At 40.4% G+C, this 13608-nt stretch overlaps 1 protein-coding gene across 1 annotated transcript in view; it reads right to left on the bottom strand.

Moving 5' to 3' along the window:
• The window catches only part of LOC110455993, a 28254-nt gene extending 14852 nt beyond the window's left edge, over window positions 1–13402 (bottom strand). The window contains exons 1-6 of the mRNA XM_021506499.1: window positions 13315–13402; window positions 9672–10053; window positions 3814–4473; window positions 2798–2867; window positions 1540–1668; window positions 472–543 (exon numbers count right to left, since the gene is read on the bottom strand). Coding sequence (XP_021362174.1) covers window positions 472–543; window positions 1540–1668; window positions 2798–2867; window positions 3814–4473; window positions 9672–9959 — 1219 coding nt within the window. The 5' untranslated portion in view covers window positions 9960–10053; window positions 13315–13402. The remainder of the gene's footprint in view (window positions 1–471; window positions 544–1539; window positions 1669–2797; window positions 2868–3813; window positions 4474–9671; window positions 10054–13314) is intronic.
• Window positions 13403–13608: the final 206 nt, after the last annotated feature.

The following is a 13608-nucleotide window of genomic DNA, read 5'->3' on the forward strand; positions in this document are numbered from 1 at the left end:
TTTGTGTACTGTACCAATCATAAGTAACGTCTTGGTGGTTTGTGTACAGTACCAATCATAAGAAACGTCTTGTGGTTTGTGTACAGTACCAATCATAAGTAACGTCTTGGTGTTTTGTGTACAGTACCAATCATAAAAAACGTCTTAGTGTTTTGTGTAATAAGGAACGTCTTGGTGGTTTGTGAACAGTACCTGTACAGTACCAATCATAAGAAACGTCTTGTGGTTTGTGTACAGTACCAATCATAAGTAACGTCTTAGTGTTTTGTGTACAGTACCAATCATAAGTAACGTTTTGGTTTTTTGTGTACAGTACCAATCATAAGTAACGTCTTGGTGTTTTGTGAACAGTACCAATCATGAGCGAAATCATATAACAATATCAGCCGTTAACGGAAAGCTCAACCACAATCAAGTGATCGTATGATAAAGGGCTCAGTATTATATACATGTATATATTAGTTCCGTTACCTAGGAAAGACTTGAGTCTGATGTTGTCCGTGTCCGTCCTGTTGTCGTAGTAATATGGTTGCTGGAGCTCACCTAGATCAACCGACAACAAGACAAGTAAAGTTACATATATGTATAAAGTTTGAAGTAACATATACAGGGTAAACGGAAAAAATATAAAACTACATATTTTTAACAGATTTCTCTTGAAACCAATGTGTTTTTTAGATATTACTTCCTTTCCATGTAATGACAGGGGGATATGCAGTAACATTTCAATTTTATGATGCAGACATAAACATGTCACGAACATGTTGTAAGATCATAATAAATACAAAAAAATGTATGCTCTACGCCTTTCCTGGTTAACATTTCTCACAAGTTTCAACGAAACAATCACATGAAATACGACAAATAATATTTGCCCAACCAGCATAACAGTAATTTGACCTTTGCTGCTATTTTGCGCTTAGAGTATCGATGAAAGCGTTTATTCATAGCACTCCCGTCTACAGGAATGAAATTCCACCAAACATTACGATGATTTAACCTTGAACTTGTTTTGTCTTTAATCTCGATGTAATGAACGTCATTGTATGAAATATTTTCTGCTCCTGCCTGTATATCTTGATCGCTGTGCGGATTTTCCTTCAGACGTTGGATGACTGAGGGAAAAAGACCTTCATATTTCTTTATAAAAGGGCAGTTTAGTGTTAATTATACCAAAAAGAGGCATTTTACACAGACAAAATATATCATTTATCAGGTTATTTATAATTCTGTCAAAAGTAACACGAGACAAACATGTTTCTGTCTAAACGACACTAATTCTGCTCACATCGAAAGTGAGGCTCCAAACTGGGGCATGTGCTGCGCAGAGGAACTGATGTTTTGTCTTCTGGTCTTGAAGAGTGTCTCAACCAATCATACACACTGTTATCATAGATCGGTTTAGTGATACCCTCGATCCATTATCTACTGTATCATATAGTCCAAATACGCGCACTCCCCAAAAAAAATCAAAAGTTATTAAGAAGTAACTGGATTAAGTCCTTAATATTTCACAGCTAGGAGACTTCATGTATTTACCTGTTGTTGGTTGTGAGCCTGAACGTGCGGGAGCGTTAATGGCCCGAGCTCCGATCCCTCCATCTGCTGGTGATTTGACTGGGACAGGAGTGTCCGGATTCTGAATCTTTTTCAGTCGTCCAACAAGGTCTGAAACCAGATATCATTTCATTTTGTTCTTTCTTTGATATTTGAGTGCAGATAGAGTGCAGTACTTTTGTTTTGTAGGTTGTGAGGAGTGAATGTATAGGCTGAACAAAGGTGTCAGTAGTTATACAAATTGTTATCCTGTACATGAAAGCATGGAACCGCCTTCACCATTTCATGGTGAGCATGTATAGGTCAAGGCAATGTGGTTGAGAAAACAACCAGGATTTCCATCGAGTAAGGTATTTATAGTCCAGTGGTGATAGAATGATACCGGATGAAACAAGTGCACAGATATTGAAGTGATGATCAGTGAATAATGATACCTGTTACACTAAGTACAAAATGAGATATAAATCGTATTCGAGTTCAATGAAACAGTAAAATAGTCACTGAGATCTAGTTGTGGTGCTTGACACACCTTAACTCCTAGTTGTGGTGCTTGACACACCTTAACTCTTAGTTGTGGTGCTTGACACACCTTAACTCCTAGTTATGGTGCTTGACACACCTTAACTCCTAGTTGTGGTGCTTGACACACCATAACTCCTAGTTGTAACAGAATATGACGTATGTTGAACCACCATGTAAATGGAAGGAAATCATAGCTCAGAAACTTACGTAATTTTCTGTACAATGGAACGGAAATACATCCATAGATATAACACCTCATGAAATATGATAAACCTGATTAAAAAATGGAAACTATTGGCAACTTTGACCTAGATATTGCGACAATCTTGCACCACTAACACTATGACCAAGACACCATTTATATTGATACAAGTGACTGGAAATACGAATATATTTCAATAATTATTCCTCGGAGTGGAAAACATGTTCACTTCGACCTAGATTTCGAGAGTGACATGCGTAGCTATAGCCCCGAAACAAATACCACGGAGAAATGGACGGACGGACAGGATCAACATTTTATATATAAAGTTGTTAATAGAGAAATTTCAATCGATGACTGGAGTAAGAGAGGTTGAAGGGATATATTAACTAGTAAGCCTGCACTCCCATCCTTTTGGCTGGGACCTAATGCTTCTGTATTCTGATGTTTACTTCAATATCGAAGTGCAGTTTGTATCTATTTATACGTGTTAACCTAATGATAAAGTATAATTACCTGTAAAACTTCCCTGGGGCACAGGTTTTAGTCCGCGAATACACTCGAAAAAACTTTTTGCTGGATCTTCCTGTTATGACCACAAGGTTGACAGTTTATCATTAATCCTTCGATTTTGCCAATTGATTTGTAGAGCCCCACACATTTATACAATTCAAAGTAGCCAGAAGGTATTGGTTCCAGATTATTTTAATATATAAATATAAAATGTTCAATATTTATTTGGCAATCTGTACAAAATCAACCACCGCATTTTCATTTTCAAGTTCTGCTAATGAAGTCAGACATAAGGTTTTTGTGACAAAATACATGTAACAAAACCCTTTTAACCAATTCTTAGTGTACCTGTTCTAAGGATACCTCACGTCAATGTATCTGCTGACAATTATAAACGTATGTACATGTATAAACAAAACCTTTTGAATGTTTCAAATTTAAATATATATCATTTATCCTAATCTTTTACCTTTTTTAAGTAGTCTTCCATGTTTGTTATTAAAGTTAATCCTTTAAAGGGAAATATTAGCATTCTGATGACTCATACTAAACTCAAGCAGTTTAAAATCCTCCAGACACAGTAAGGTTAAAAACTAATAAAGGGTTTGATAGCGACACAATAAAATCCTCCCATCAAATTCTCGACTTTATTTTGAGCATCTATTTTTAGTGACTTATTTTTAAATTTGATGTTTTGACTTATTTTTCAACATTTAATATTTGTGACTTTTTTTTCAACATTTAATGTTTGTGACTTATTTTTCATCATTTAATGTTTGTGACTTATTTTTCATCATTTAAGGTATGTGACTCATTCTTCCGCATTTAATGTTTTTGACTAATTTTTTAACATTTAATGTGTTTTTCTTATTTTTCAAAATTTATTGTGATTTTTATTTTTCAAAATTTACAGGTTCTTATTTTTCAACATTTAATGTTTGTTACTAATTTTTCATTATCTGATGTAAGAAACACGAAATACACTTCATTTACAATATTTTAAAACATTCAATACATACATTGTACTGTGGTATTTCCAGTCTGAATTTCTGTGTTTCTACGTGCAGGGTCCCTTTCTCGTGTAGTACCATTATTCTGTCTACACTACCTGTAACGGCTTCCTTCCAGAAGTACATCTGGTACGGGGAGTCTTCCCAGAACTGGGATGGTAGGATCATCAGACATGCAGTGTCCAGATAAACGTACATGCAATCATTTTGCGATTCGTATGTTTTTGTTTCCAAATTGTAAATAGATACATTCTTGAGAGATCCTGTAAAAATTGGCGAAGATTGCCGAAGAGCTTTCCCAAACTCGTCCGCGGTTGCCAAAATGTCCTTACAAAGCGTATATGTCAACCGTCGGAAGCTGTTCAGGGAAGCAACCAAACTCATGGCGTTGTCAGGATTCAGGAAGTGTAAAACCCTGATTTTCTTTTCTTTTGTAAGGAACGATAACACAACCTCATAACCAAATGTAGTGTTTTCAATCCTGTTGAGACAAGCGAACCTGATCCGCCGGCTTTTGATAGTCCTGTCACCAATTTTCACTAATTCTTTCTGATGATCAAACACCAGTGTTACTTCTTTCGGACGGAAGTTTTCCATGACAGCCACTTTGTGCATTTCCATGCTAGGAAACTTCGCCTCGTGCATGAGAGATACTGCTGCATCCTTCATCTGAAAAATGAAACCAGCGGTTTCAATCCCCGAAATTCAACAGCGAGGACTTATAGATTTATTTAGATAAAACTGTTTTTTTTTGTAATGGAAACATACATGAATATTGGCTGGTAGAATGATCAAACTTTACCTGTAGGTAGTAGTACTATAATGTACTTTTAGTAGGGTACAATTGGATTTTTCCTGACCCTAAAGTAAAGTCAAAGAATCAATACTTTTAGGCTTTTATTTATTTTTCTAAGTATTCTGTTGTGCACTTCATTGGTGCGCATACTTATGTACATTATATCTGCACCATGGCATAGCGCTGTCACCATGGCATAGCGCTGTCACCATGGCATAGTGTTGTCACCATGGCATAGTGCTGTCATCATGGTATAATGCTGTCACCATGGCATAGTGTTGTCCCCATGGCATAGTACTGTCACCATGGCATAGCGCTGTCAACGAGGCATAGCGATGTCACCAAGACATAGCATTGTCACCATGACATAGTGATGTCATCATGGCATAGTGCTGTCACCGACGCATAGTGTTGTCACCATGGCATAGTACTGTCAGCATGGCATAGTGCTGTCACCATGTCATAGCGCTGTCACCATGGCATAGCGCCGTCGCCATGGCATAGCGCTGTCACCATTGCATAGTGCTGTCACCATGGCATGGTGCTGTCACCATGGCATAGTGCTTTCACCATGGCATAGCGCTGTCACTATGGCATAACGCTGTCACCATGGCATAGTACTGTCAGCATGGCATAGTGCTGTCACCATGCCATAGTGCTGTCACCATGGCATAATGCTGTCACCATAGCGTAGTGCTGTCACCATGGCATAGGGCTGTCACCATGGCGTAGTGCTGTCACCGAGGCATAGCGCTGTCACCGAGGCAAAGCGCTGTCACCATGGCATAGTGATGTCACCGAGGCATAGTGCTGTCGCCATGGCATAGTGCAGTATAGTGATGTCACCGAGGCATAGTGCTGTCACTATGGAATAGTGATGTTACCATGGCATAGTGCTGTCACCACGGCATAATGCTGTCACCATGGCGTAGTGCTGTCACCATGCCATAGTGCTGTCACCATGGCATAGTACTGTCCCATGGCATAGTGCTGTCACCTTGGCATAGTGATGTCACATAGTGTTGTCACCATGGCATAGTACTGTCACCATGGCATAGTGCGGTCACCATGGCATAGCGCTGTCAACGAGGCATAGCGATGTCACCAAGACATAGCATTGTCACCATGACATAGTGATGTCATCATGGCATAGTGCTGTCACCGAAGCATAGTGTTGTCACCATGGCATAGTGATGTCACCATGGCATAGTGCTGTCCCATGGCATAGTGCTGTCACCTTGGCATAGCGCTGTCACTATGGCATAGCGCTGTCACCATATCAATACTTTTAGGCTTTTATTTATTTTTCTAAGTATTCTGTTGTGAACTTCATTGGTGCGCATACTTATGTACATTATATCTGCACCATGGGATAGCGCTGTCACCATGGCATAGGGCTGTCACCATGGCATAGTGTTGTCCCCATGGCATAGTACTGTCACCATGGCATAGTGCGGTCACCATGGCATAGCGCTGTCACCATTGCATAGTGCTGTCACCATGGCATGGTGCTGTCACCATGGCATAGTGCAGTATAGTGATGTCACCGAGGCATAGTGCTGTCACTATGGCATAGTTATGTCACCATGTCATAGTGCTGTCACCGAGGCATAGCGCTGCCACCATTTTATCACCATGGCATAACGCTTTCACCATGGCATAGTGCTGTCCCATGGCATAGTGCTGTCACCTTGGCATAGTGATGTCACATAGTGTTGTCACCATGGCATAGTGCTGTGACCATGGCATAGTGCTGTCACCGAGGCATAGTGCTGTCACCGAGGCATAGTGCTGTCACCATGGAATAGTGATGTCACCGAGAAATAGTGCTATCGCCATGGCATAGTGCTGTTCCCGAGGCATATTGATGTCACCATGGCATAACGCTGTCACCATGGCATAGTGCTGTCCCATGGCATAGTGCTGTCACCTTGGCATAGTGATGTCACCGAGAAATAGTGCTGTCGCCGTGGCATAGTGCTGTTCACGAGGCATATTGATGTAACCATGGCATAGTGCGGTCACCATGGCATAGTAATGTCACCATGACATAGGCCTGTCACTGAGGCATAGTGCTGTCGCCGTGGCATAGTGCTGTCGCCGTGGCATAGTGCTGTCATCGAGGCATAGTGCTGTCACCCAGGCATAGTGCTGTCATCGAGGTAGGCGCTTGCGCTGTCACCATGGAATAGTGATGTCACCTAGGCATAGTGCTGTCCCCATGGTATAGCGCTGTCACCATGGAATAGTGATGTCACCTAGGCATAGTGCTGTCCCCATGGAATAGTGATGTCCCCGAGAAATAGTGCTATGGCCATGGCATGGTGCTGTCACTATGGCATAGTGCTGTCATCGAGTAAGGCGCTGGCGCTGTCTCCATGGCATAGTGCTATCCCATGGCATAGTGCTTTCACTATGGCATAGCGCTCTCACCCTGGCATAGCGCTGTCAACGAGGCATAGCGATGTCACCAAGACATAGCAATGTCACCATGACATAGGCCTGTCACTGAGGCATAGTGCTGTTCACGAGGCATATTGATGTAACCATGGCATAGTGCCGTCCCCATGGCATAGTGTTGTCTCCATGGCATAGTGCTTTCACCATGGAATATTGATGTCACTATGGCATAGTGCTGTCCCTATGGTATAGTGATGTCACCATGGTATAGCGCTGTCACTATGGCATAGTGCTGTTACCGAGGCATATTGATGTAACCATGGCATAGTGCGGTCACCATGCCATAGGGCTGTCACCAGGGCATATTGCTGTCACCATGGTATCGTGCTGTCTCCGAGGCATAGCGCTGTCAACGAGGCATAGCGATGTCACCAAGACATAGTGCTGTCACCCAGGCATAGTGCTGTCATCGAGTAAGGCGCTGGCGCTGTCTCCATGGCATAACGCTTTCACCATGGTATAGTGCTGTCACCATGTAATAGTGATGTCACCGAGGAATAGGTCTGTCGCCATGGCATAGTGCAGTATAGTGATGTCTCCGAGGCATAGCGCTGGCGCTATGGTATAGCGATGTCACCAAGACATAGTGCTGTCACCATAGCATAGTGCTGTCACGATGGCATAGTGATGTAACCAAGGCATAGTGCTGTCATCGAGGGAGGCGCTGGCGCTGTCACCATGGAAGAGCGCTGTCCCCATGGCGTAGTGCTGTCACCATAGCATAGTGCTGTCACAATGGCATATTTCTGTCACCATGGCATATCGCCGTCACAAACACAGCGATGTCACCATGACATAGTGATGTCAACATGGCATAGTGCTGCCACCATGGCATAGTGCTTTCACTATGGCATAGCGCTCTCACCCTGGCATAGCGCTGTCCCAATGGCATAGTGCTGTCACCGAGGCATAGTGTTGTCACCGAGGCATAGTGCTGTCACCATGGAATAGTGATGTCACCGAGAAATAGTGCTGTCGCCATGGCATAGTGCTGTTCCCGAGGCATATTGATGTCACCATGGCATAACGCTTTCACCATGGCATAGTGCTGTCCCATGGCATAGTGCTGTCACCTTGGCATAGTGATGTCATCGAGGCAAAGCGCTGTCACCATGGCATAGTGCTGTCACCACGGCCTAGTGCTGTCACCAGGGCATAGTGCTGTCATCGAGGTAGGCGCTGGCGCTGTCACCATGGCATAGTGCTGTCACCATAGCATAGCGCTGTCACCATAGCATAGAACTGTCACCATGGCATAGTGCTGTCACCATGGCATAATGCTGTCACCATGGCATAGTGCTGTCACCATGGCATCGTGCTGTCTCCGAGGCATAGCGCTGTCACCGAGGCAAAGTGCTGTCACCATGGCATAGTTATGTCAATGAGGCATAGCGCTGTCACCATGGCATAGTGCTGTCACCATGGAATAGTGATGTCACCGAGGCATAGTGCTGTCACCATGGCATAGTGCAGTTCCCGAGGCATAGTGCTGTCACCATGGCATAGTGCTGTCACCATGGCATAGTGCTGTCACCGAGGCATAGCGCTGTCACCATTTTATAGCGCTGTCACCATGGCATAGTGCTGTCACCGAGGCATAGTGCTGTCACCATGGCATAGTGCTGTCACCGAGGCATAGCGCTGTCACTATGGTATAGCGATGTCACCATGACATAGGCCTGTCACTGAGGCATAGTGCTGTCACCATGGCATAGTGCTGTCACCATGGCATAGTGCTGTCACCATTGCATAGCGCTGTCACTATGGCATAGCGCTGTCATCATGGCATAGCGCTGTCACCATGGCATAGCGCTGTCAATTAAGTAACCCTACCAAATAAAAATGGCATTTATATCAGCTAAGAATACTATGGCTCGATAGTTGACATCCTAGTTTAAATGGCATCATTTATATAACACGTTTGGTAACTTTGAGCCCACTGGCCCCAAGTCTTCTTCTTGAACGTGTATTGTACTGTTTAGATATTCAACAAATATACAAAATGTTTACTTTCAATTTTTAAGTAAATCCTGAATTTATTGAAAGAATATTATTATATGCATGTATCTGTGAGAAGGAAACATTCCACACATGATAAATACAAATATGTACTGCTTTCAGTTGACATTCATTATCAAATAAATTCCAACAAATTCAAAATAGCATGCTAGCAGCCTCGTTTACTTTGACATGTCTAGTTTGCATTTATACTCCCTAAAAAGAAAGCAATTTAAAGCTTAAATGATTTTTTTACAAAATACAATACAATATTATATGTACTAATAAAATCATATTAGAATTAAATAAAACCTACTACATATATAAACTATATAGTATCTACGATAATGAAAAGTGCCATGCGCATTCAAATGGGAGTTTCTTACTAATCACAGCAAACCTGTGTTTTTCTGTCTATAAATATCATTTCAACGATTACGTTTTTAATTTTCTATGCATTACAGAGGGGGTTGTCCCCCTTGATGAATAAGCTATGTTGGACTTTCTACAATCAACACTTAATTTAAATGTATAAACATTTGTACTTTTACACATGATTGGCACCTTTCATTGTATATTTTTTCCTTTATCAGCCGATCCTTCATTGGCTTACCTCTGGGTTATCCACGTCGTCAAGCCTCAACATGAAGGCGTTCATTTCCTCCTGACTGTAGATCGTAAACGTGGTATTTGGCTGTTCTTCAAGTGGTGGCTCTTCATTTTCTTCAGTCTCCATTTTTTCCTCTGAGGCAGGTTCAGTCTGTGTTTCTAAAAGTGTTTCAGTCTGTGTTTCTGAAGGAGATTCAGTCTCTTTTTCTACATTAGTTGGTTCCGAATTTTCTTGCTTGCTTGCAGTGCCTCCGTTGGTTATTGGGGCGGGGGTTTCCTGGTCTAATTCCATAGTAAAAATAATCTTCAAATCCTCATCAGAAAATACGGCGCCAACAAAGCTCCGTCTTTACAATGAGTATAGATGCTAATCTGGAGTACTAATTCTAAAAATACAAAGAAATACATATTTCTATATCTATTATATATTCATTGTACTGCATACCTTGTTTGAAAGTTCTTAATTAACGTGTCATGTGACGTAATATATTTCATTTTATTCAGCTTATGCTGGTCATTTATACCCCAATATTGGTCAAAATACCAAAATGTCAGAGTATTCAAGAGCCCAAGTAACTCCGATAGTTTTTCGCGTTTTATTCATGGAACCCCGTGTAATAAAAAATAAATGTGATTGGTATCTATTTATGAGAAATGAGCAAACAATTCTGAAGTTGAGACTGTGGTATGAACTTCATCAATAGTTAACAGAAAACTGTCACTTTTTGGGAACACTGACGGTAAGCTATTCCACATTCATTCACAAGAGGACCAATGGCGACATCAACTTCACAGGCTTTGTACCAAAATATTGCCTGTGCAGAAGAATACTATATTTTGAAAGTATAGACACTGAAGCTATAAATCGCATTTTCATGTGGTTGAATATATATAAGCAATACGTGTTTGTATATTGTGGTGGAATATTAACTAAGAATGCAAAAATGAAATAGAATAACAAAAGGTTTTCCGCCTTGTGTAAATTTTCCCCTACATTGCTTAACCCACGCTATAACATCATAATACTAGCACACCATATGCTCTTTTTTTTATTATTTGTGATATAATCAAAAAATAATCATAGCTTGTGACAGAACACGTATCCTTGTACTATATTTTGTTGATCTGCGTGGCCGTGTGGTTTTAACTTTTCCTGTACTTTGTTAGTGTGCCCGGCCTTGAGGTTTTAACTTTTCCTGTATTTAACGGCTTCCTGTATTTCGTTAGTGTGCCTGGTCGTGTGGTTAAAACTTTTCATGTAATTCGTTAGTCTGCCTTGCTGTGTGGTTTTAGCTTTTCATGTATTTCATTAGTCTGCCGGGCTGTTTGGTTTTAGCTTTTCATGTATTTCGTTAGTCTGCCTTGCTGTGTGGTTTTAGCTTTTCATGTATTTCGTTAGTCTGCCTTGCTGTGTGGTTTAGCTTTTCATGTATTTCATTAGTCTGCCGGGCTGTTTGGTTTTAGCTTTTTTATGTATTTCGTTAGACTGCCTTGCCGTGTGGTTTTAGCTATTCATGTATTTCGTGATTGTGTCTGGCCGTGTGGTTTTAACTTTCCCTGTATTTCTTTAGTCTGTGATTTAACTTCCTACATTGAATTGATTGGCCTGGCCTATGGTTTTAAAAAGTGATAAGTGAAGGATGAGGAAGTATTAAAGTCCATTGTGATTTATTTTACGACAGATGACCAAGGTGACATAGCACCTGATATAATTCTGTTATCTTGTTTTACAGCGTTTCAGTGAGCAAAAATCATCCCTGAACGCTTTTAGGCAGTAACAGACAATATAACTGTCATTTTATCAACTTTCTTAGACATTTGTTCTGGGCTTTTTACAAAATAAGTAAGTTACGGAAATACATGTATGTTCCCTTTCCGCGACAGGAATCGCTTTTAAAAAAGATTTCGAAATGCTTATCACATTGTCATCCCAAATGAAGTCGACGGTGCTGAACAAAGGGACATGCTACACTGAGCACAGGGACATGCTACACTGAATACAGAGACATGCTACACTGAGCACATGGACATGCTACACTGAGCACAGGGACATGCTACACTGAACACATGGACATGCTACACTGAGCACAGGGACATGCTACACTGAGCACAGGGACATGCTACACTGAACACAGGGACATGCTACACTGAACAGAGAGATATGCTACACTGAACACAGGGACATGCTACACTGAACACAGGGACATGCTACACTGAGCACAGGGGCATGCTACACTGATTACAGGGACATGCTACACTGAGCACAGGGACATGCTACACTGAAGATATACGTATACAGTATATGTATTACACACATATGTATATATGATACCTTTCCACCAATGAAGTGGTACAACTATATTTAGTATGACGCCCATTTATTGATAGAAAGGTAAACAATTCACATTGCTCACTCACAAACGGACCGGAACATTGCAATAAGATATCAGAAAGAAAGAAAAATTCAAACACATTTTGTTTCCTAATCAAACAAAATTTGCACATGATCCAACGGCCATAGAAAAAATTGACACATGAACACACCTACATGTATAATTCATACATATTTCCGGGTTTCCTTGACCTCTCCACACAATCAAAATAGTATGCGCGCTGGCTAACTCATGGACTTCGACCAAAAACGAATTAAAAAGAATTGTCGAGTTGGATTTGCATTTCTCGTTGTTAAAATAATGCAAAAATTTATAATATTTTTATCAATATACCTGCTACAAAATGTATTAAGTATGAAATAAAATAAAATGCAGTTGTTATACATATAATGACATCTAAATGTCGTTATCTTGAGGTCATAAGGTAAATTTCCACAAACTACAGAATATCACCATGGTAACAGTCTCATTTTTGAAACGAGCTACTTCCCTTGCACTGCTTTTCAGCACACCAGCCTTGCATCGACCACCGACGCGGAAATCTGTTTGGTGTTAGGCATATATACTAGTACATGTATATATATATATATATATATATATGGGTCAAAGTAGTAATATAGACGGTAAAATCCCATATAACACTGGATCCTAATGGTATGTCCGTAGGATACGAATTACTTAAAATATGATATGGGGCAAAGAAGTAATTCCAACAGTGTGGACAAGTTTAGGTTGTTAAATTTTGAAAATTGGACAATCTTAACTTGTCCACACTGTTGGAATTACTTCTTTGCCCCATATATATATATATATATATATAATGTATGATAAACGTTTTAGAGGCGTGTTTCCTCTTCTAACTGCATCCCACGATTTATTTATCTGTCCTACAATATTATGAACAGAAACAACCCGCTCTGGTAAAACATACATACTGTAAAAGATTCATGAGGTTCCAGTCCTAAACTGTTTACTTTCCATTCACGCCCTTTTTTCAAACAATGATCAATGTATCATGCATGTTGACTTTGAACCTTTTTATTAAATGTGCTTTTATTGTCGTGTGGCATACAGCACTTTTACCAAGCGACATTGTTTTTTTAGCCAATGGCTCATGCGAATAGAATACAGTGTCATACAGGATGTATATTAATGTATATATATGAAATACTAGAAGGAACGCCATTCCGACGTCATATGTATGTGTTTAGTGTTTATATAGAAAAGGATACACATTTCAGACTCCTTACATACCTCCGTTTGACTATCAGCCGGGGCACAGTTGAATCCTTGTCCAGATCACCGTCCCGAGATGAACGAAATAAAAACGAAAGAAGGAAATATTTCGGAATTTCCAAATCGGTGTTAACACAAATATCTACCCTACCCTAACGCATAAGTTCCTGTAATGAATAAGAAGCCCGGGGCACAGATGCTTCATTTATCTTTGCATAAAATACGTTGGACTTTAAAAATATCACTATGATCTTACTGTCTAAGCGAGATACAATATAGATGTATAAGTAAATACAAGTTTTCGATTACTCT

The sequence above is a fragment of the Mizuhopecten yessoensis genome, unplaced genomic scaffold, assembly GCF_002113885.1.
Source record: "Mizuhopecten yessoensis strain PY_sf001 unplaced genomic scaffold, ASM211388v2 scaffold8449, whole genome shotgun sequence".
NCBI lineage: Eukaryota > Metazoa > Mollusca > Bivalvia > Pectinida > Pectinidae > Mizuhopecten > Mizuhopecten yessoensis.